This window comes from Rhyacophila brunnea, unplaced genomic scaffold (assembly GCF_057557595.1).
Source record: "Rhyacophila brunnea isolate RB1 unplaced genomic scaffold, BYU_Rbru_1.0 scaffold_6, whole genome shotgun sequence".
In the NCBI taxonomy this organism is placed as follows: Eukaryota; Metazoa; Arthropoda; class Insecta; order Trichoptera; family Rhyacophilidae; genus Rhyacophila; species Rhyacophila brunnea.
This window is the reverse complement of record NW_028233276.1, coordinates 15,581,804-15,607,589: the sequence shown is the minus strand read 5'-3', so window position 1 is coordinate 15,607,589 and position 25,786 is coordinate 15,581,804. Positions and strand designations below refer to the sequence as shown.

The following is a 25,786-nucleotide window of genomic DNA, read 5'->3' as shown; positions in this document are numbered from 1 at the left end:
GAGACGAAAGAACAGTCAAAGCAGTGGATTGCGAAGGCAAACCATGTCCAAAGAAGGCGAAAACCGTAAAATCAGCTGGTAAGGTTATGGCTACTGTATTTTGGGATGCACGTGAAATTATTTTCGTTGACTATTTGGAAAAAGGAAAAACAATAACAGGGGATTATTATGCATCTTTATTGGACCAGCTAAAAAACAAAATTGAAGAAAAACGGCCTCATTTAAACAGGAAAAAAATCCTCTTTCATCAGGACAATGCCCGTGTTCACACATGTTTACGATCAATGGCTAAAATTGAAGAATTGAAGTTCGAATTGGTCGACCACCCACCGTATTCGCCAGATTTAGCCCCCAGTGACTTTTTCCTTTTCCCAAACTTAAAAAAATGGCTAAGTGGACAAGGTTTTTTTTCAAATGAAGAAGTCATCGATCGGACAAATGCTTATTTTGAGGACCTTCCGAAAACTTATTTTTCTGACGGTTTAAAAAAAATTGAGAAACGTCTAACCAAGTGTATTGAGCTCCAAGGAAATTATGTTGAGAAATAAAAAAAAAATACAAAAATAAAACCTGTTTTAATGCTTTTTTCTAAGGAATTATTGACCCACCCTCGTAATATACAATTATTATGTCAATTTGTTTATGCACAATATTGTATTCTTCCATCTGGAATGATCCTTATGTGCCTACATATTATATCTTGTATACCTTTATACCGAAAATTTATGTGTTATGTTACTCCATATTGTTCAGATATTGAGAAATTTCAATAAAATGAAAGAGCCATGTATAGAAAAATGTTTTATTAAATTATTTTTAATTTACATCTGCACTTATTACAAAGACACATTCAATCTTCATTCCCTCGCTTATTTCTAGACAATTACAAAAAAAAAATGAACTGAGTAATAATTATAAAATAAAAGCAATGTAAGGTACATGGCAAAAAGAAATTAAAATTAAATCATAGTATATATAATTTTAAATGGTGTGAAATATGTACTGCCAAAGTGGACTTTATGTTATATTTTCCACGATCTTTGAAATTAAAAAAATAAATTGAAGGGGTGGTTTCAACAGATATTTTAAGAATACTTCCTGTGAAGGTAGACCCCTATGGCAATGAAAATAGTAATATGTACATTAGCTGATGCTTTATTGATGAGTTTACAGCATGTAAATAAATTAAACTACCAAATAATAAACAAAATATGATTTTTTTTTAGGTTATTCAAAATTGTTAAGTTTTCAAAACGACTACTGAAGTGTAAACAACATTTAATAAATTGTATCGTATCACCTTCAATAAGAGAAACGTGGACTGTCTCAAGTTACAGGTAATTATAACAATCTTGTAAAAGACGCCATCTGTCAACGTCGCTACAATCATTGGCTCTATAAGCTCTGATGTGTCTGATGTCAAATTTATCAAAAACTAATGTTTAGATACGTATGCATAATCAAACATCTACGAAGCGTCTCAAGTTTAGTGGATCAGAAGGAAACCGGAGTGATATTATACAGAATGACTTACGAGGGCTGAGAGTCGTCAACAGGAAAAAGAGAGCAGAATTTAAATGGTGAAGTACACACCAGGTTACAGCAACACAAAAGAAAATTCAAAGAATATTAGTTCAATAAATTGATAGTTACGCTAAAATCTCCGGAACGTTCCAACAACACTACAACGGCATATAATAAAAAAAAATTAACGACAAGAAATTCTAACTGTACAATAGAGAAAAAAATCATTCATTGAATTCTTAAATTAATTCTATAAATCTGTTAAAATTACTTAATGACCAGGAAATATTTATTACGTGTAGTCATCTCTCACACTGAAAAACATTTTTTTTTATGTAGTATTTACATAATGCAGGTTGATGTTTTTATAATAATAATTCTATTGGAGGAAACATGTTTTACCAACAACATGTAGGTATGACACCGGTTAAGAATCATTTATTTGCTGATAAAACTTGGTTAGTCCAGATGATACAAATTGAAGAAATCGTAGCCACAGAAATTGTATTACATCATTCTTTCAAGTCTCTAAAGTGCAATAAGTCATTAAGTGACATTTTGGTTAGACCCAGGTATTGTCTCTTAGTGTTTTCTCAATTATTCACCGTGGCAATCTTATCTTCCATTTCCTTTTACTCAAAAAATTATAACAACAATCTGATATATTCTAACACTAAGATGTTGCATATAGAAGATAAAGCTGTCTGTGGTTTCCCTTATCAAAATTGCTTCAATGAGTTTCAGTTTGTCATACTTAAGTGCCATGCAAGTTTTCTATGAAAACAACGCATCGAGTGCCTTCTGAATCTTCAGAGTTTATATTTTGTTAGGGTTTTCTACAATATCTTTCGTCTGACCCATCGGACTTTGTTTCGCTTCAAAGCAGAGTGAAGAAGGGAATTGAAGAATTTTTTTGATATCATATTCTGGTACTTATAAAATCAGGAGATTAATTGAAAGATTTAAACCACAAAGAGTTCATGTACGGAGATTTGTACATATGCAGTTCGAAGTAAAGCACTTCATCGTGAAATGTTGTATCGGAAATATATGGTCGTATATTAAAGACCGTCCAACCTCTTTGGGTCGTATAGTACTGAGATAAAATTCATGTCTAAATAAAACACGGTTCTTGTCAGTTTACAGGAAGCCAGCGGCAAACAAATTTTGAAAATAGCCGATATACTGGATAACGTGACAAATAAGGTTAGGTTAGGTTTTCATTCTTGAATTCATGAATTTTGCCAAAATCGGCTATGAAAATGAAATTAATGTTCATATTGAATTGAATAAAATTGGAAACCATATAGTATACGGACATCTCTTTCCGATAGAAAGCTTACGGTGAAATGTTTTACGTACAATTTACTTGTAAACCCAAAAAGTTACAGTCTAAATAACAATGTCATATCAGATTAGATAACATATGGGTAGTGAAATATGTTCCTTCTCTGCACCGATTCACAATGAATGTAAGTTAGGTTAGGTTATACTTTAATTTATAATATAATGCATACTCCAGACCGAGATACATCGGTTCAGTGAATATTGTATATAAACTGCGAAAGTTGTATTAAAATTATTTCCGTACATTTAATATGCTCCATATATTTTTGTTTTCTGACGCAAATGGAAAACATTGTTCATATAAACAGATGTAATTGATCTGCACTAGGCTTAGTAATTTATGTGGCTACAATGTTCTTCTTACAAGGTAATACGAGTGTATCTTTATATGTTGATCATAACGAAAACGCACGGCAAGTCGAGGGGCCTAATCTGCCTGACCGGCGGCTTGCCTTAGGAGTACATATATTTTTTCTTTAATCCAGTCCTTGTTGTAGGGTGCGTAGGTGTTTGTCGATTTCTGGTAGACGAGACAACTCAAATCGGCCAACTGAAAATATTGAAAACAACTTTCAAGATTACACACTAAACTAGGCAAACTGCGAGCTTATTACAACAAAAGTAGACGACTTCTAAACTGCCCCATTGTCAGTATTGCTTGGCAAAAATCGACACTTAGTCTCTTACGAAACATCACATGAATTGAAATAGTATGAGGATTTTGGCCATCAAAATCTATCACAATTGTTTTGTTTTTGAGTTATAAAATACGGTTACCATATTCTTTAGAAAAAATAAATGACAAATTATTTAAAGAGGGTTTAACAAAATTCCCAAAAATTTCAATTATAACAGAAAAGTGATCATGCTTAGTAATAGCGAATGCCACTACTTGGCAGTGACGAAGGGTGGAGGTAAGCTGTGGGAGCGCACTAAACATTGTCAGCCATACTCATTTGTTTTTATTAAAATAAGAATACAAATTGCAGATCATGTTAGTTGGTTTTTATAATTCAATTAAACACAGCCTACGTCCACCCTTCACCACTGCTATTTGGGTAGGCATCATTAAATATAAATTTCTATACAATGTAATAAAATGTAGATTATATTATATCTAAGGGAAAACGCCCTAAAATAAAGGACAGTCTACTCTAATAAATGAAGAGTGGTTACCGTAGCTATACGTCAACGTGACCCAAAATTGGATCGATTGGCATATTGAGTGGGTTGTGAAATATTTTCAACAATAACAATATTTGATATAACACAATATGTTACAAATGTACAGGCATAATTTTACATCCTGCTAAAGTTATGATAAACAATGTATTTCAGAGGAAATCATTGTACATTAGCATGTGCAACTTTTGCATATCATCACAGTATACAAAGTTTCAGAAACAATCAAGCAACAATGCTTATAACATGAGATGAATATCTGATGTTCGACAAACATTTTAAAATGCAGTTTCAATTTTAATATCTTATTAATATAACCATGGCTCCCACAAGGGGGCCCGGCGTGGCGGGTCGACCAGTTAAGTGAAAAAAAACACATCATAAATTTGCTCCAATAATAAAATTGTAGAATTGTAGAAGCACGTGTAGAATTTTATTTTATAATTAATTTTAGTCTGCTGCCTGAATTACAAAATGGCGAAGGGTAGCATGTTACTTTGTTACCACGAAAGGAGCGATCAGTGGTTCATAATATCGTCGCTGTATGATTGGTTTGTCAAATAGACCGTTCAGGAGACGAAAAACAAATTTCATAATCCTATATTTGAATTGTTATTTTTACAGCATATGAATGATGTATTCATTACAAAATAAAAAGAAAAGGATGGTACTAGTCCATTTAGATACAAAAAAATATTCTGCATTAAAAGGTCGATTTCGACAAAAACGGATATTCTACAAACCAATCTCAACTCAATAAATCAACTGGATTTATTTAAAAATCGCTAAACGCAGAATACCTTTAACCACGTGCTTCCGTGGAATATCACACTGCCCTTAGCGATGGGTAGGGGGGCCGCCATAGATTCTATCTTGGGGGCCCGTTTCAGGATGTGGGGGCAATGAATTTAACAGATTTATAATTCAAGGGAGGTACATATATATTTTTAAAATTAATATAATATTCGTGAAAAGTTTCAGAGATTTTTCCCTGGTTTGAAGTTTGTTTACCGCATGTTTTACCACAGCGCCGTAGTGTTTTTCTTCATGTTTCATTTATACTCTTTATTCAGCTGCAATTACATACTTCTGAAAAACAATAATTGTATTCACGAGTAGGTCATTATCTTATGTTTGAAACATGCAGGTGATTATCGCCATACAGTAGGGATTTGAAATAATATGACAATTTGTTGAAACAGGTGTGATCATTTTGTTTTGTTGTCGTGGTCATTTCTGTATTTGGATCTGAAAACTTTATGACCGAAAACCAAAAAGAATATTATTAGTAACATAGTCTATCGTGCACTATTTGTTTTTTGGGGCAGAAATTCGATCTATTTAAATAGACGATTTCGCAAATAAAAATGAATATGTGAATATGAGTGAATCTGAGAATGAAAACTGCTAGAGTTATTTGACGAAAGCAGAATGACGAGTTTCGATAATGTTAGCATCCAATTAAAAGTATGCTCCGCAGCCTTCATTTGTTCACATAGTGTCATTGTCTGGACTATGCTTAATGAAACATAAGATATCTCAGCATTGCGAGAATAGAGCTAGGTAAGGTATATTAAACTGAATTGTTTTTGAAAACAAAAAATATTCTTAAAACATTGAATTTAATAAGTTGTCATGTCTTTATATATCATTATAGGTATGTAGTTTTTTTATATAAATAGTAAATTAAATTAAATCACTTTTGAAGACAAAATATTTACGAAATATTGTTTTCAATAAGTATTCGTATAAATGAATGGTGATCATTAAATTCTTTGTACATACATAACCGACAATGACCTTTTAAGAGGATGAAATCGGTTCTGATCATTAGTATGTGGATTTGAGTACCCACTATATATTGTGTGCGAAAGGAAAAAGATAAGTCTAAAATCACTACTTTTCCGGAGAGCCAAAAGGAGTTAGTAGAACTAATAAATTGAGTTCTTTTACTCATTTATGGTTAATTTTTACATATTTTACACACTTATCTCCATTTTCCCACATATATTTTTTTTTACTATATCCGTTCCAAGTAGATTTATATGATCATGGGTCTTCACAGAGTGAAGGTTGTATTAACAGATTTTTGTTTTTACGAGAAATGGATGTTAGCCACTTTCAACCTATTAGGTGCACACTCTGACTCGCAACACATATTGAAAAACTATGTGATTTTTGCCAGACTCAGAATTCGAACTTGGGACGTACAATATTATAAGTTGACGCATTAGCCACTTGGCCATCGTGGGTTTAGGTAGCAGTTACTATCATTAAAATAAAAGCTTGTTTTAAATGAATTATACTCTGTTTAAACCCCCGCAGCCTTTGTGATTACTAATAAGAGGAAAATTAAGTGCCTGCATGTGCAATGCTAGCACAGTATTGCTAGAATAGTGCCACAGGTCGGAAACTCACTTGGTCTATAAAATCGAAGAGTTGCGATATGTCATAGGTGATGGTAGGTGTGTTGGGATTCCTTCTCTTGAGATGCTCCTCGTATATCTTGCAGACACCCTCCATGCAGTCGTTGACGCTCTCGTAGTCAGAGTACGTCCTCGTCTCTGGCCGGGCGCCCGGCTGAACCAACAGGATCGTGTGAGACTGGGAAACCGAACCGTGTTAAAGTTGTTACCATGAAAAATTATTCACCGATTTTTGTATTACGACTCAATCATTACTGATCTTGTCCAGTCACTTGAGCCAGTCGTGCACTAAATGAGTTCAAACAAAGTCATTGGTTGAATACAAAGTCTATAAAAGTACCTAACAATAAAATTTTAATGTATTTTGCCTCTGAGTACCTATATTTATTATTCTTCCTAGTACATGTCCTGTCTACAAAATGCCTCCAAGAATCCTGGTCTCTTTGCCAGCTGAGAGAAGTGGAGAAGAGGAGCGGTTTGGTTTAGACAGGGCTTAATTGCATTTTAAAAACTAACAAGCACCATCTGCAAATTGTGTTCTTAGTTAAGGCCATGCATTAGTTGAGGCACGGTCTAAAAAGATCGTTGCTAGGCGATGCGCGGATTGCGGGTGGCGGGTGAAAATGACGCCTGTCAAACGAAATATTAATTGTCATATAAATCCAACATACGTCCATTTTATGTTCTGTTTATTGTTCTATTAGTAACAATAATAATATATTCATTGACATGTTTTCTTTTTAAAGTAAATGGGTAACGTTTTTAGTCATCTTTACACGATTTTAGAATTAATTGACCCGTCGCCATCACACAGCAAAGTGACGTGTTCCTGGGTCAACATTCTCTCAGTGAATGGCAGCGAGTCCAAAATTTCGTCGCGCGTACAGTTGAAAATTATTTGGCGTTTCACTGATGCGTCACCTTAAATGAAAACAAACAAGTTTGACTGACAAAGTTTAGTGTGTAATATTTATTTCGAATTTTAACCCATCCCATGAATGTCATTTGTAACCGAGCTATCTAAATGCACTCTGTTTCATCATCATCATCGGTACTACAGCCCAATGCGAGTTTCCAAAAAACATCTTCACTCCCAGGTGTCTGCTGCAAACTTTTTCCAGCTTAACTTTATAGACAATGCGTGTTTTTCCATAGAGTCCAATTACTACAATTGATGTTTTCCGATAATTAGTTTCCCTTGTAGCAGTGACGAGGGGTGGAGGTAGGCTGTTAAAATTCGTTATAAATAGTGCACACGAAACTTTGTCAGTCAAACTTATATGTTTTCATTAAACTTTTTGTATCAGTGAACATTCCATGTACAAATGCATGCAATCTTGCAGCTCCATGTAATATTTTTTTTAGCAAACAGTTGCAAACATAACATGGCATATCTCCGTCAGTGTCAAGTGGGTTATGGAAAGCACAATGGTATGCGCAAGATTCTTGGTTCGATTCCCAGTGAAATTAAAAATACTATAAACTCAGAAACTGTAGATTTAGATTCAAGGGATGTGTGTGTGACTCACTAGTTATTGTAATTTAACCATTAACTTCTATCGAGTAGTCTAATGTGTCTCAAAAAATAGCCTGTCCTCTAGTGATTCTCTTTATTAACCAGACTATTTGCAGAAAAATGGCTCTTGATAGTTTTGGAAGAGATTCTTGAGTAATATTATGACAGTAAGTACTACAATTACAAGCTATTGTAAATAACAAACCAAATACACATCCAAAATTAACGTACATTGAAAAACAATGTAAAGGAAGGTTCAGCGTCCTTAATTTATAATATGGACTTTTACAAATGTTATCATTCATTCAAATTAAATACGAAGTTTGATATGTTGTCGGTCTCATAACCTAAACGTCATTTTTTGGTAAGCGCATCTTTAACGCCAGAAAAAAAGAATTACCCCAAATGAGGTTAATATATTTACAGAATAAGTGAATAATGGAATGTCGCTGCTTACCATTATTGTTTGAGGTGCGTATTTTGTAATAAATTCACAGATTTCCAGAAATCCCGCTTCGATTTCGTCCAAACAAAATAAATGTGTGTCGGCCGAAAATGGCGGGTTGAGTTTACCATATGAAAAAACTAGAATGTTTTTTGTTCTTCTATATTCTACATCTTTTGTCAAAGTTGTACCTAATTACCTAAAAGCTTATTAGTTTTTCTTTATTCGCACATAATTATGTTACTAATTTATTTTTATTGTATTTTAAAACAATAATGATTTAAGTATCACTCGTAACATTATGGCAATATTGAAATGAAATGTCAAAACCAAATACATCAGTAATGTCACTCCACAGGGAAATTTTCCCATAATAAGATTTTTTTTGTAGAAGAGGAAATAAGAAATTTTAATTTTTTGAAATACCTAACTAATCATTGGTTATTTCATATTTATCTTGTTTCTTTCCGAAATCTGGGATATGTTGAAAAAAACATTTGTTGATACATCAACAACAAATATTTGCTTTATTCGTGATAGAATTTGGCTTGATATAAATAAACATGAAAGATTGCATAATACTTCGTATTTTAAAATGTTCAAATTGCCTTCTCAGAAATTTTTACTAAACTGCTTAGTAAGTAGGTATATTTTTCAAAGAGTGACCAGCGTCCAATGTCTTTGATTTTTAACCATTGTTTATGTATGAAGAATTTTTAAATCATTGTCAGGAAAACTTTATCTATTAAGTGGCAGCACTAAACCCACTGGATTTAAAATTCCTGTAGGTTTCTTCCGTCGCTAAATTGTTTACGTTTATGTTGATTGACAGTATAATAAAATAAATAGTTTTTCAGTTAATTTATAATTAATGGGTAAGCAGCACTTGGTTTGTTTGCAAATGAACAATATCAAATAATAACCGAACTGTTCCCCAGCATAAGACCTAGTCAAAGATGTCTTTAGAAGTTTCTACATTTTCGTCTGTTTGCCGTGTCTGCATGGGAGATGAAGCCAATACGTCGCTATTTATCCCTGATGCTACGCTTATTCTGGCTGAGAAGATAATGGCGTGTGCTAATATCCAGGTTAGGGACGTCCATACCATACGTATTTCGGTTAGGTTAATTATGTTGACATTGATGCCCTTTGTAAATAAAGTGGTGGTGATCGATGGCTTCTTAAAAGTATTTACCCTCTGTTATATCACATGGCAATGTCGATTGGAGATACAGAAATTTGATTTGTTTAAACATGTATCAACATTAATTGTCTCCATTTGCAAATGTAATGGACGTGTCTTACAGAATGTAAGAGCGCTTTCACCCAGTGGTTTCATTGATGAACTTGCGTGATACCGCCCGCAAGTTTCTGATATCAACGACTCTGACAAATCACAGTATGAAATGGTGCCTTTCACGCAACAAAATATACTTGTATAAAACGTAAAAAACTGTAAAAAGTGTGGGACAAGAGTGTATTTATAAAATTAGTTTTTAGAATAGAATAAAATTGATTCTCTTGATGAAATAATATTCTCACATCAATCACTGCTAACCTTTTAATTACCACATTTAAATAACATGTTAATTATATCTAATGGCCAACGACTGCAAATGCACCAGTCGCGGTGTTGGCACTAATGAAAGTCTTTTCCTTGGTGATATACTATAATGTGTCCCTGTTCATAATAATTGCACATTATCAATTAACTCTCCAAATTATGTATGCGGCAGGCAGTTACATATCGCATACATGTATCCGTGTGTGAAATGATGTTAGTAAACTCAGTATCTGTCATAACTGTATCGGATACATGATACTCCGTATGAAAGAGCTCTTATGCAGTCACAAGATTACATGCTAACAACTCAGTTAGTGCTAACACCGCGACTTAGATATAATTAACGTGTTATTTAAATGTGGTAATTAAAAGGTCAGCAGTGATTTTGATTGATATTTGGTAAAAATGAAATGAAATAAACCTTAAAAAAGATTTAATTTTTCATGTGCTTTTCATTAAAAATCTGCGGGTGTGTGTTGAGTTTTACTAATTGTAGGGATGGTGTTGAAAAAAGTACATCTATTTCTACTATTTTCTACATATTAATATCCTCTTATGGTTTTGTAACTAATTAAATCTTGGGATGTATGGTGAGTGGTTTTGCAGAGTGGCAGTGGTGTGATACTCCAAACACATTTACGTACTTTAATGTTCATGTAATAGGACTTGAACAATTAAAATTTCAAGAAGTATATTATATAGAACCTTAAGTATTATATGTCATTAAGATAAATGTAACATGGAATTGCAAAATAATTACATAGTATTTTGATGAATATTTAATAAATTACTCAGCATTTACAGCATAATATGTGGACTGCGCGCCACCGGTGCGCACATAAATTCATAAGTTTGGTAGACACTGACAGAGGGTACTCAATAAAGATATTTCTTTTCGGAAGACACTCAGTGATGGTTCCCGTAGTTATTTAACTTATCTTGTAATTCTACGTTTTCAGATACATACGGATGATAAAATGCCTACGCAGATTTGCAATGGATGCGTTAAAAAACTGGAAACGGCATATGACTTCAAAATACTTTGTGAGCTGACCGATTCCAAATTGCGGCAACATTTAATTGTAAAATTAGAAGGAGATCAAGGTATTGGCAAATTTTATGTTAACTAAAAGTCATCATCAGTCGATCCACTGCTCGATGAAGACCTCCCCATAGCTCCTTCCACTCTTATTGGTCCCTAGTTCCTATCCACCGAACTTTATGAGTTCGTCTGTCCAGCGGGTTTTAGGGCGTCCCTGTGGACATTTAGTGCCTCTTGGGTACTACTGTATGACATCATTTGGCCAGCCATTGTAGAGCCAACGATAATGTAATCATTGACTAACTAATTCTCAAACGAAATTCTTGGTGGAAAAAAAAAGTAATTACAAGATAATAATTAAGTAGTAATCTACTAATTTGAAGAGTGTAGTAGGCATTTCAGATTTTAAAAGCCACGTTTTTAGATTTCATTCTCTGGATCTTCCCATGAACTATCTGATTTTTTTTAAATAGTCAGTGTTTTGTATCAAATATGTTTCTAAAACCTCGACTCTTGGTTCAATTGACATCAATTTAAAGAAAATCATTGAAAGCACACATATATGACTGATTAATCAAAAATATTAATCAGAGCGTTGGAGCGGACCTCGGAGCAGGAGCACTGGAGCAATGGGATTTTACCCGGAGCACCGAAAATTTGTAGTGCTCCACTGCTCCGGGATGTTTTTTTTTATTATTAAATTTTCATCCTAAATTCCAATGAAAATAGTATATTTTGACACTTTGCAACACTGGAATTATTTGAAATATGGCAACACTCCCGAGTGATAAATAACCTCACTTTTTTGACAGAAGAGGCAAATAATGAGAGACGATTTGCTGCCGGAAATTTATTTAATAGAATTAATAATGAAAATGACGATTATGTTAAAACTACTTATTTTTAATTTTTTTAACGTTTGTATACATATTATAATGCTTGTTAAAATTTTTTACCCGGAGTGGAGCAGACCCTGGCGCGGAGTCGGAGCAAGTATTAGGTCCCGGAGCGGAGCAACTCAAAAAAGGGTCCCCTCCAACACTCTGATATTAATAAAATCCATTTTTATAAAAAAACAAATCGAAGTTGGTCGATTTTTGACGATTAATGACTCTGCCAAAAACACCATAAATCATGGTTTATGACTTTGACGGACAGTATATTTCAACAATTTCTTTTCAACTTTTCTTTCTATACTTTCTATACTTTTTATACTCTTTAACCGGTACTATGCCTTCAGTGAGTTTTCTCGCTCTATGAGGCCGTGATCGACAGGCCGCATATACAAGTCAGACCCTCCCGCCTCTTTCAGAGATGACAACATGACATCTGTTTGAATAATTATGAAATACTAAGCCACAGATTATCTGTATTACAGCGATTTTAGTAAGAGCTTCGCTCTATATATCGTCGGTGTTTTGTAAAAAAGGCGAATCAACCATTTTGGCGAAATCGAGATTTTAATGAAAATACAAAATGTACCCCACTAGCTTTGTTGTGTAAAAACGGCGAATTTTTATCTCCACAGGAAAGTACTTAAAAACGATAATCGATGAAAATTAAATTAATTAAAATTACGAAATAAAAAGCAAATGTGACATATTAGGCCTTTTAAAATATTATATAATAATACCTATTATAATGACAGTATTCTTTCTAAGCTTTATTATAAACTTGTTAGATATTTATAATCATCTACAGGTAAAAAACAAATAAATGTCAAAAGTTAAAAATCCTCCTGTAAAGTAGCATTTTGGTTAATTCGCCCTTTTTACAAAACACCGACGATATAATATAGCTCTAATAATGCTCTTAATATAATAACGGGGCTATCCTGCCATGGACACACTATAAGTAGGTGTTATGTGATATTAATTAAATGTCTTATATATTTTTCAAGATGGTGAGGATAAATCTAATCTGATGTCACTTCTGCATCTTTCAATTAAAGAAGAATCTCTGGAATTCTTTGATGAGCATGCCATAAACAGTCTGTCGCCCGGCGAAAATCATAAACATGAATCACATTCTGATCCTGCGTACATAGATGACGACATTGATGACATGTCGAGCTCTGATTCCGAATTCCTTGTGGATAGGAAACGGAATAATAAGAAAATAATTGAAAAAATTGAAAATTCCATCAGAAATCGACAACCCGGCCTAAATAAAAAGGTGAATTAAGATTAGAGAATAAAATTATAGATCATATGTGCACATCGATGCATTACTTTTGGATAATTTTTTAACCAAAATAGTTTCCATTCATTTTAAATTGTCGCATCTACAGATGCTAGTGTGAAAATAAGACGTCTTCCCAAGTAAATTACCACTTTGTGTGAAACACAAAAATATTATTGATATTGAAACAATAAATGATATTGAAAAAAAAACAATGTGTGAATGTAATCCAGTCGTGGGATTCAAAACCATGGGTTCAGTAGGCAACATTGAGTTGCACAGCTTCACCAGGGTTTGAATTAGAGATGATAAGATAAGAGTGCCACATTACTGGTTTTATTTGTCCCCATGGCACCACAATTGCATCTGAACCCGTATGTGCAGGTTCGATTCCAGCGTCCGGTAAAAATTACATGTTTATTTTTCAATGTTTTTTGATCCTTCTACAAGGTCGCAATGGATTGGGTGAAGGACTAGCATCCATTCCACGTAAAAGAACTCTTATTTTAGGAATTAAAACGTTTATTTACTATTTACTTACAATATTCATGATGATGTTGCCGCACCAAAGGAAAGGAGAGACGGAATCCTTTGTCTGTGTGCCTTTGAGGCTACAGTGAACTTGACTATAATGTTATATTTTATCGCATTGTTCTTTTTCTAGGTAAAGAAACAATCCAAGAAAGAGAAATCAAATGCAAAGAAATTAATGGCACGAAAGAAAAAATCTAGAAGTTCCACTCCACCTAAAGGTAAAGAAATGTCTTCAGGATATTTGAAAGGATTACCCAAAGATACTCGTACAATAATTGACCAAATCATCTGAAGCATCGTTGTTATTTTCGTGTAAAGGCCTTTATGATTAATCAACTTACTGGAACTCACACGATTTCAAATGTTTGAAAAATGGTGGGCACGTCTGGTAGTAAAATAAAAAATATCCACAACTCGGTGAATTGTAAATGGTGCAACAAATGTTTGCAAATAAGAGTAACATCATCACTAGAAAGAGACAAATAGAGTAGGACAATCTCACGCAATTAGAGTTTGTGATTTTGAGATTCGAAAATTATTCAATTCAAAAATGATTTTAATTAACTGTTTCTTTTATTCAACGAATAATTCACAGGATTTTAAGAATGTACCATTCTAATTATTGAACATACATAAATTGTGTATGTTCAAAAATATTTGCTTCTTAAGGCTATACCTCAGTTGAGGCACGGTCTAAAAAGATCGTGGCTAGGCGATGCGCGGATGGCGGGTCGCGGGTGCAAATGACGCATGTCAAACGAAATATAATTTGTCATATAAATCCAACATGTGTCCATTTAATGTTCTGTTTATTTTTCTATCAGTAACAATAATAATATATTCATTGACATGTTTTCTTTTTAAAGTAAATGGGTAACGTTTTTAGTCATCTTTACATGATTTAAGAATTGATACGCCCGTCGCCATCACGAAACAAATTGCCGTGTTTCCAGCTCGACGTTCTCTCTCAGAATGCGAGCGAGTCCAAAATTTCGTCGCGCCTATAGTTAAAAATTATTTGCCGTTTCACTGATGTATCACCTTAAGAAGTCGAAGAAGATTTATAAATCTCTCAATATTCAGAGAATTCCCAATTTTTTTTGTATTTAAGGTAGATATTTTGTAACCAAATTTTTGTGAATTCCCTTTAAAGTCGAGGGCCTTTTTTATTCACAAATTTTACAAAATCATGATCTTTTTAGATCTTCAGGGAAAGATTTTCATCGTCAAATTATCAAATTCCGTTCAGAATCCAAATTTACAGCTTTTCATGGTCTTTTGGTAATCGTTTTCACGGGAAAATTTATCTAAAACTCTAGATCCTGACGAATACTTACATATTTCAGGTCCATTCCCATGCGAAGATTGTTCCCGGGTGTGCACCACTCTGTCGCATTATGTGACCCATCGAAGGGTGCATTCAGGAGAGCGCCCGTTCAAATGTGATCTCTGCCCCGCCTCCTTCGCACTGCTGAATACCCTGCAGGTCCATCGAAGGATGCACACCGGAGAAAAACCATACACCTGCGATATTTGTGGAAACAGTATGAATTCCATTCTCTTTTATATACAGTCGACTTTCTGTATAGACATTCTAAGTATATCAAAGTGAAGCTAAAAAAAGGTTATTAAGTTAAGATAGTCATTTCGCATTGCAAATTTATTTATAACAAAGGATGGCTGCATTTGTCAAAAATTGCAAGCAGGGGAACACTTAGGCCTTCCGCTCACGAGAATACTCAAAAAGACGAGACTGTAACTAAAATTCTAGCCAGTATCTAGCTAATGTATTTCAATGGCAGCTCGCTCACGGCAAGACTGGATTCTCTCAGTTTCAAAACGTTTGTGACTAAACTGAAGAGACGCGACATGCTGGTCTCACAGTCTCTCAGTTTCCAGTCCCCCATAAAACAGATAAAAAATCATATTTTCTTACCAAAATTTGTTGCGCTGAACTGAACAAGCAATAACAAGTCAAGACGTCAAAAGTTAAAGATGGGTGAACCGACTTTTAATTTAAAATTTGTGGCTGTTGAAAAACAAGAGTAGTGAAAGTTGAGAAATATCCCTGCCTGTGTAATTACAAGCTGCCAGATTATAACCGTTTATATTTTGTATATATTATAGTATTTTATATATATATTGACAGTTTGAGGTTATGAGATTATTATTTCAAGTGGGTTTCAGTAACGCCGTTTGCCAAGCATCAATCATTAGCCAGTTTATGGGTTCCATCAGCAACCAGTTCGTCGGATTTTAGTTTCTCCGTGAGCGAAAGGCCTTATTTTCAAAAACAAACCCATCAACTGCCAATGCATCTTTATGTGATCTATCATATTATACAGAGGTTTTGTTGGTATATTGGGTATTTGATGCGTATTTGATATACCATGTGTTTGAATTGTTAAAACGTTATTAATTGATAATAATTTGCAATTATTACTTACGTATAAATACAAGTAACCAACGATGAACTGCGTAGGCCTGCGTTATGTTCTCCGACATTTTACTGACACTGAGGTTGCACAGATTATTACACTATTTCTTAATTTTTAGGCGGCATTTGTTAACACCCTTTCGGTTTTCGCAGTTAAGTGTTATTTTGGAATAGACCTACTGTAGGTTATAAAATTACCATGCATAATAAATGTGATATTTTTGCAGGTTTTCGTCACAAATCTCATCTGGCAACACACAACCGAATACATTCAGGTGCCAAGCCTTATACCTGTCCACATTGTCCAAAGACATTTCGACAAAGTGGCAGTGCTACCAACCATATACGTCTACATACCGGGGAGAAACCATTTGTTTGCAATTTCTGCGGTTAGTACTCTTTATCATATTAATAATAAAATACCACAGATTACTTACAGATGGATGCTTATTATAATAATGAATATTTTTACGTGTCATCCACATTTCTTTCAATACTCAAGAGATTAGCTAAAAACCAATATTATTTACAACTTCGTAAAAAAGTATTTTTTGATACATTGTAGTTCATGTCACATTCTCATGTGGCGATTTTTATCATTCAACTGTTTGTTAAATGACAAGTTTGGCATGCAATGTAGGTTGTTATCACCTTGGTTACTCTAGGCGACTTGCTAGGCAACCAGTTGTCCCTGAATTATGATTCACTCTTGAATCGACTGAAGTACAGACCTACAAACTTATCTGAAGAATGGGATGGGGGAGCCACTGTCGAAAACTACCCAACCAAGACTCGTAACTAGACAAAATCTGACATTCGAATGTAATTTTCAAAATGGTGTCCTATGGTAGTTCGTTGTTCCATTTTTGGCCATACTACAGATAAGTTTGTAGGTCTGTAGAAAGGATTTCAACTTCGTTCAATTCAATTTGCAAGTTGATCACCTTTGTTTAAATGTAGTTCCCACTTATCAATTGATTTTCAACTGTCATTCAACATACATAATGAGTAAATGATATTCGATACTATATTTACTTGATTTTACCTTGGCTGTATTATTGTTCTAGATTGATTGACATTGAACATTTTCTTTTTTTATTTCAGGGAAAACTTTCAGCTGGAAGAAATATTTGACTGACCATTTACGAGTGCATACTGGTGAACAACCATACAAGTGTAAAATATGTGGGAAGGTTAGTATTATAAAATTTTTGGGTATATTATTTTATTACAAAGGATTGGATTCATCATCGATGTTTGAGCCGTCTGGAGTGAAATAGAAAAGTTTCTATTCCTCCCCAACTTGCTGACCGACTATGGATAACGACCACAGTGGCGATTGATATAAAAAAAATACCAGGAAAGACTGTTTCGTGTAGCCACAAAGATATTTTTGATCTACTTATAATTTATATAACATTAGCAACACAAATAGTATATTATACCACAAGTGTAAAAACAACCCAATTGGTATCAGAAATGTTGTGTGTATGGTTGGTCGACTGCTCACGACGGTCAGCATGAATTTGCGTATTGTCGAGACTTTTGATGATATAATTTAGTTATTAAGCTTAGTTCAGACCAGCGGTGGCTGGTCTAACATTATACAAGTGCACTGCACTGCTTGCATTGCTATGAAACATCGTAAATCATATTTTTTATTCATAGGTTTTTAATATTATCGCTCACTTACTGTAATGCAAACCATAAACCGATGTGCCCATATTGCCAATCGGCGATAATACAAGCACCATGCACCGTATACGTCATCTTCACTGAAATCGTTTGCGCCCTGGCAATATATTTTGTTTACTTAAAATGAACCCAAAGCTTAGTATTTACTAAAGCCATTATAAAAAACTTAAACCGTGCTAATCGTTTACGCCATGCGTCAGTTCCAGAATATCGTGCGCCGACCTGGTAAAATGACAACATATTGTTCTGAGTAGAGAGCAATTACAGATTTGAATTATGACTTACTGTTCACGCTCAAATTATGCTTAGTATCATATTTAGCAATCTCGTATGTAAAATGCCTGTTAAACTAAATACAATAGAATTCATTATTTTCTAAATTTAAAATGGGTAAGAAATATAATACAATGTCGTAAGATATTTTGATTTATGTGTACTGCAAATTAAATCAATGAAGATAAAAATAATTTTGGTCCTTTCCGCATTTCTGCAAAATTAATATTTCATTATCATGTGTGTTGAATAAACGCTTAATGATGTCGGTTATTTATAATAGGTATAGAAAATTATTAATTCATGAATTCTAGTGTAAGCTAATAAATCTTAATACTATTTCACAAAATGCAGTTTCATAATAATCATTATTCATACAGTGTACAAATTGCTAAAGATACCTAATGTACTTATATAGAATAAGATGGCTTACGTTGAAAGTAAGAGGTATTTATCTACTATAAGAGATGCAATCGTTTCTTAAAACTAATCCAAAAAGATTTAAGTAACTCGCAACATGTTTTATTAAAAATATAAAATATACAGGTAATTTCCCAAATGTCAATAACGTTTTGTCAAATCAAAAATAACGCCGAATTGATTTCATTTTTCAATAAGGTAAGTTTCCAGTGCACCCTCAAAAATTACAATCCAAAAAATCACTGGCCGCCACTGGTTCAGACCAATATTATGTACATATGCCCGCAAAAAAATAATTATACAATGGTTTGTAGTAGCAATATATTATGCATAATGTAAATTAATCAATTTTTGACATTGTGTATATAATGCGGCGCATAGGCACACTCTTGGACGTCACACACAGCACTGCCCAGGCAGCACCCACCACAGTGCGCACTAATCACGCAGGAGGCAGTGAAGGGATTGCCCATTCAGCTATATAAAGGACTGCTTGACCTTCAGTTATCATTGAGTTCAGTCTACTATCTAGCTCACCTAGTTCAATATATTTGTTGGCTTACGGATATACTGTCCAGTCACCCAATCAGAAGTGAGCTAGTCAATTGCACTAGGTACATGATCAGATTTACCATTCGAATTATACTTCCCGCATTGTATTAATCCTCATTGTTAACTTCAATATACTATACAAACTTTTATTACAACCAATACAACCCACGACTTCTCAATATAAAAGAGGACGAATGAATATACACCTTGTACCCTCTTTATATTAATAAATAAATGTATAATTGTTCCAGGGTTTCAAAAATACTGGCAATATCAGAGTACATATGCGGACCCATACAGGAGAGAAGCCATATGAATGTGATATCTGCCATAGAAAGTTTGTATATTTATACATATCATATTATGATAACTATTATACGACCGTGTTTAGAAGAAAGGGCGTAACCCACACAGAACAAATTTTACAGGAGAGGCAAAAATCGTTTTTTGAATGATTTTGGTTCAATATTAAGAAAAAAAAAATAGGCACAGACTGGGTGTATGATGATTGATAATTTGGTGTAATATCTTTTCGATCTATTAATGATTAAAGAAGTTATTACAGAAAAATCATTTCAATTGAGGGTAAATGCTTTTTTCCTTAAATTAAAACTTAATTAAAGCTCAATTAAAACCTGAATTTAGATAATAAATCGGCGTTTGCGGCTTACTACATTTTTACAGACCGTGTATTTAGTTGTATGCATTGTTAATATCCAATAAAAGCACTTTTCGAAAAATCGAGGGTTACGCCCTTTTTCCTAAACGCAGTTGATATTCTATTTATGAGACTATCTAATTCGAAAAAGTTCACATATGGTCAAATTCTAACAAAAACTTACATTACATCAACATATTCAATCCTAAGAGGAATAGCCAATACCACAGAAAAAATACATACATCTCTTCTACTTTGGCCATGTCCACCCCTTAGCTGGAGCAGATAGACACAACACTGCGCCACCAAGAATCCCTGTCGCTCGCCAGTCTTATTGCGTCATTCCAGGTCATATCAGCATCCGCCAAAAATGGCATTTGTTGCGGCCCAAAATTATAAGTACTTCATCATCAGATAATAAAATGTATGTCTCGTCTAGTATAATATCATTATTTTTCACTTTTTTAACACTTGGGTAAGTGGGTATTACGGCCTGTGAAAAATTAGAAAATTGATAAATTGCCCCTTTCAAATAGGTTGTGTACTATGGATGCTGTATCTGACGTTTCTTGGTGGCAAGAATACAGCATCTATTACATTGATTAGCAGAAGGTTGCTTCTTGTGTGTGTGTGTGACAAGGGATTATTTGTACATCAAGGAAACACTCGCTTTGTCGTTTCGTAGTATTTATATTTCATCGCACGATCACACATTACAAATTGTGAATATATTACGTACATCTTACATTATAACGTTGTACAATACAATATATGTGGAACACTTTTTTGCGGACAGGTGCGTCCAGGCGAACTCTACTGACGGAAGTGCATTATTAATCTCCTGTCATTTGGGGTATCCGTTTCTCGGTTGTCTATGCGCCAGCCTGGGCATTGACAACCGTATGACAGCCTTGTAAAACCTCTACAGTACCACTGCTCTATAAATAGTATTTAGCGGCCTTCTAGGATGCCAGAAGCCAGTTGGCTTGAAGAATATTTAAAAAAATTTGTATGTTATATAATTTTATATTAGTTATATTTATTGTAATTTAGGGTTGATTGGTTGATAAAAATGAGCAACGCCCTGCTGGCGAACACTGATAATATCGTCAGAGGGACAACCGATTTGAAGAAAATTATTTTGTTTTATTTCAGATTTTCACAAATGGACAACATGATCAATCATAAGAATGGTCACGAAGGATTGAAGCCGTACGCTTGTTTGAATTGCGACAAATGCTTTATTAGGTAAAATAATCATTTTAAGAGTTGATTATAGAGACGAAATTTAAAGACTGATTGCTATGAACACAATGATATCTGTCAAGTCATGGTTGATAATTTTAATTTACAGGCAAGAAAGCTAAATTTTACCAAAAATTCATGGAAAAATTGATAGCTTCAAGTTATCTGTATGAACTTGGCGATGGTGTCTATTTTCGAAAACCGATAAGTTGTCCATACTTGATGTCACATGATCTTCAGTATTTTTTGATAATCCCTGCCAGCTGCCACTTTATCCTTATTTTACAAGATTTTTCAACCAATCCTGCTTATCTACTCATTATCATGGATTGTCTTTTTATACACCCTGCAATTTGGCAAATAAATGTCGTAATAGCATTGTGAAGTTATCATACGGGACCCGGAAATTTCCGTGATTAATGTTTATTCCTTTTAATACCGGACCCGGAAATTTCCAGTTTTTTTCCAGGCCGTAATTAATCTAATATTTTCAGCCTGACTTTTTCGAAAAACTTGATGCAGTCAAGTAAGCAAAGATTCAAACCACTCTTCTGCATCGTTTGTTAGTAGATACTACTACTATCGACTGGAAAACTTGCCGGTATTGTAGGGTCACTTGTAGCTAACTTAATCAATAGACCAGAAGTCCTTTTTTTGCTTCACTTTCATAGGCTTAGGCTCCATCTATATAGAAGAATATATAACTTTGAGACAACAGTACAGTAGAACCTCGTTAATACGAATTCCATGGGACCGAAAATCAAAAAAAAAATTGAATTACGAAATATGAAATGTATGGGGGAAGAATATAAAAATTTTGAGAATTTTTTTTTGATTTTCATTAATTTCGTTAACGATCATAGATGTGCCTACGAAATTTCCGATTTCATGTGTGTTAATGGGTCATAAAATGTCAGGATTATTTAAATTACCTTCTTAAAATAAGTAATTTATGATGTTTTAAGAAAAATCTGTCACAATTTTCAATGACTGGCTCATGAAATAGTGTACTTTATTACGATTTATTGAATATTTTTGTATGCCAGGACTCTGAAATCAATTCGAATTAAAGGTATGGTTTTATATGAAAATAATGTTCAAGGGACTTTTTTTGGCGAAAATTTAGAATTACGGCGAATTTCGAATTATCCGTGTTCTTATTAACGAGGTTTTGCTGTAATATGGTCAGTGTTACAAGTAAAATCATGAGCTCATGTAGTTAATTGATTGAGGTAATGTGCAAAGGATAATCTAATGATAATAAAACATAATAAAATAACAGTCAAAGTCTGAAATTTTATGGTGTGTGTTTGCATGTGACGTTCAACTATTATATTAATCTTGCAGGAAATCTCACTTATCCCGTCATAAAAAAACTCACATGAGCACACACAAGCCATCGGAGCAGCAACAATGTCAAATTTGCAGCAAGTGGGTGGTCGACATAAAGAAACATGTTGTCTCACACAATGGTAAGTCCTGAATTTGAATTATCTAGTACTTAATCCACACCATTTTGATTACAATCAATGAAAATGTGAGACAGGCTATGCTGAAGTGATTGGGAAAGTGATGAATTATCAAATAGGGGTCTAGAACGATTTCGCGTTGTTGACTGGGCGCCAGGACAGCTGGGTGATTGGTCAATTGGATGATGAATAACAGGAAGCCACACAGATGAGTGAAATGCGTGAATGCACGAACGTTACAATTTGAGCCAGAAAATAGACAAGCAAGTCTAATATAAGGAATCTACTTATATTGATGGTGTGCTTTCAAATTCCAATATTACACTGAATCGTAGTGACATTGTGAATTAATTCATAGACACACATAAACCCTCTGCAAATTGCGCAACATATTTCAAGGAACTAGATATTGGCATAGCATGTTGCCCAATGTTCAAAATTGCACAATATTGTTGATAAATTTAATATTGTGCCCGGGTGTCCTGGTGCCTAATTGTCAATACAAAGTCGGCGGTGCCGAATTGTTTCCTTCTCAGTATGGAATTGAATCAAAATTGTTCACGTATTGGGTTAGTTCACAGATTCAGCAGAACACTGGCTACCAAATCCACTACACTAAAAACATTCCAGAAATGTCTTAATATTAAAATGTCAAAACTTAGGGCGATTTGACCTATAGAGACTCAATCCGGTTATCGCAAAACATTAAAACCCAAAAAAAGAAGCGATCAGAGAAAACTTAGTTTTTGTCGAATATTTGAATATCATCATCAGCCGGGATCAATCCACTGCTGGATGAAGGCCTCCCCAAGCTTCTTCCAACTCTCTCGGTCTTGTGTCTTTCGCTGCCACGTATTTCCGTCGAACTTTATCAGTTTGTCAATCCAGCGGCTTTTAGGGCGACCCTGTGGCCGTTTCGTGTCCCTTGGGTACCACTAGATGACGGTATTTGTCCAGCGGCCGTCCTTTCGGCGAGCAATGTGCCCTGCCCATCTCCATTTCAGCCGTTTGGCATAATTTGAATATAATATTTGGAATATAATGGCAATATTTGAATATAATACGTATAAAACGGTAGGGGTGTGTGCAGCAGAATCATTTTACAAAAATTCTACCCCACTATTCAATTAAGATATTCAGTAGGTTTATTCTATACACAAGGCAGCTATCGACGGCTTAAGTGATAAATATTATCACTTTATCATATTTTTGTATTGTGGAGGTTAATTGTCAAAACTGTTTATCTCGCTCTAGAAGTTAACACAGCCAAGAGAAGGGATGTTAAAGCATTGCACTTTTTGACAGTAGACAGTAAAGTTAACATATTGTAATATTTAATTTTTTTTTTAATTTTAATAACCATGTCCTTGCTTTTTCGTACAAGGTGGTTGTTAGTAATTTTGAACAATCACAAACACCCAGGATTTGAGAGAATCACATAAATATTGTTTATGGGACCGGGATCGAACCCAGAACTCTCGGGTGGAAGGCCAGCGCCTTACCCACTGCACCACGAGAGCCGCCTGTAACAATTAATTCCCTCGATACATAAATATGATAAACTACCGTCGATAGCCACCTTGTGTATAGAATAGCTTCGCTGGACCCCTATTTCAGATAGATTTTAAAATGAACCCCTTGTCATCATGGGAGATGCAGACAGGACAAACCAAGATTATTAGCCGAATAAAAACAGCTAAGAAATCTGTTCTCATTCTTTGTACATCATCAACCAAAAACAAATAATAACAAATCATGTCAGACAGAAAAGTGGCAACGACACTGCTTCGTCAACTGTATTTGGTATAAAATATTCGCATCTCAAGCCTTGGAACCTCATCTACATTGGACCTTGTAACTTAACTTGCAAGGACAAACCCAGCATATAGTCAAATTATCAATAATATTTTTTTTTTAATTGCAGCAGAGAAGAAATTCCAGTGCACTGTGTGCAATAAAAAATTCAGCTGGTCAAACTGCCTTTCGAGACATCTCAGAAAAGTCCACTCACTCTCGAAAGAGGTCGCCAAACTTCACATATTCGCTTTGGATAAAGGTAAAGAGACGAAGGATGAAAAAGTTGTTGTGACTGTCTCCAAACCTGCCGATGGTGATACCAAGAAGCTGGACACAAAACTGGAACCTGATGCAGCTGTATAGATTAAATCGTGTGTTTTTATTTTGTTACCATGCTCTTGATGAGGTTTCTATTTCCAAAAACTGATAAGTCCATATATAGTCAGACTGTAACAAAAATTTTGTACATACACATATACCTCATTGAAGCCATTCAGCCATTAAGTCCCCTTTACCGCATTAAAATTATTTAACGACCCCCCGAGTAAAAATGGAATTTTAAAATTACACTGTTTAATAATATATACAGTAGAATCTCGATATAACGGGACTAATGTGGGTGAAGGGGTGTTCATTAAAGCCGAAAGTCCGTTATATAAAAAATACAAATAAATTCCTGTTTATTCATCCTCGGATGATATATACAGACACACCTGTTGTGGAGTGATGTTAATGATCGATGTCGACACGCTTACTTTTGGTAATCCTACTTTGAAAGAAGAATCAAGTTTTGTTTGCACTTTTGAAGTCTGCTGTTATTTTATAATCAACTCTCTAAAATTACGAAAATATTTGTAATACAGTACTCTCTCAGTAATCCGCCGCCCCAAAAACCAGACAAGTGTCCAATTAGTGAAAGCGGCGGATTATAGTGCATACATACAAAATATGGTAAAAATTAAAACAGGTTTGAGAAATTTGTACTAGCAGATTATGGTTTTATTTTTAATTAAAATCAAGTATTAAATAAATATTAAACTGTAAATCACTTGACACAACCAGTTATTCAGTGAAGCAGATATTCTTGAATGGCTTAGGATTCCTGGCTTTCCCTATGACCAAAAGCATCATTTTGTGTGTCCCGGTTGCATTGGAGCACGGCATATTGTGTTGCGGTCCTTGGACACTTTCCTCCTATGTACATTACTTTCTTCACGATTAACTTACGTTTTACGAAGGAGAAGTTTCCAAAATAAACACTTCTCATCTGCGTTGTATACTTGTACGTGACGGACTACTGAATTTGACAATCGAATACCGGCGAATTATAGAGCTTGATTTTGTGCTTTCAACTAGTAAAAATAACGGCGGATTATAGTAGTTTTCGGATAATCAAGCGGCGGATTACTGAGAGTGTACTGTATAGTTAAATTTCGTTATCTGATGAATAGTCAATAAATCTTAATACATTGTCGAGAC

At 34.3% G+C, this 25,786-nt stretch overlaps 2 protein-coding genes across 3 annotated transcripts; one reads left to right on the top strand and one right to left on the bottom strand.

The window, feature by feature from the left end:
• Positions 1-788: 788 nt before the first annotated feature.
• On the bottom strand, positions 789-8,542 carry e(r) (enhancer of rudimentary). Its single transcript, XM_085956401.1, has 3 exons — positions 8,453-8,542; positions 6,472-6,657; positions 789-3,421 (listed from the first exon to the last, which is right to left on the bottom strand). Exons 1-3 carry the CDS (start codon positions 8,453-8,455, stop codon positions 3,299-3,301), a joined length of 312 nt encoding a protein of 103 aa, XP_085812527.1. The 5' UTR covers positions 8,456-8,542; the 3' UTR covers positions 789-3,298.
• Positions 5,523-25,786, top strand: LOC147065269 (uncharacterized). Of its 2 annotated transcripts, XM_085956377.1 has the most exons (12): positions 5,523-5,616; positions 9,379-9,528; positions 10,964-11,108; positions 12,947-13,221; positions 13,892-13,979; positions 15,108-15,305; positions 16,426-16,587; positions 17,303-17,391; positions 19,390-19,475; positions 20,952-21,044; positions 22,389-22,513; positions 24,435-25,786. In XM_085956377.1, exons 2-12 carry the CDS (start codon positions 9,397-9,399, stop codon positions 24,668-24,670), a joined length of 1,629 nt encoding a protein of 542 aa, XP_085812503.1. In that variant the 5' UTR covers positions 5,523-5,616; positions 9,379-9,396; the 3' UTR covers positions 24,671-25,786. The 2 variants fall into 2 exon arrangements, with proteins under 2 accessions (XP_085812503.1, XP_085812502.1); XM_085956376.1 differs by lacking the exon at positions 5,523-5,616 and having other exon boundaries at positions 9,204-9,528.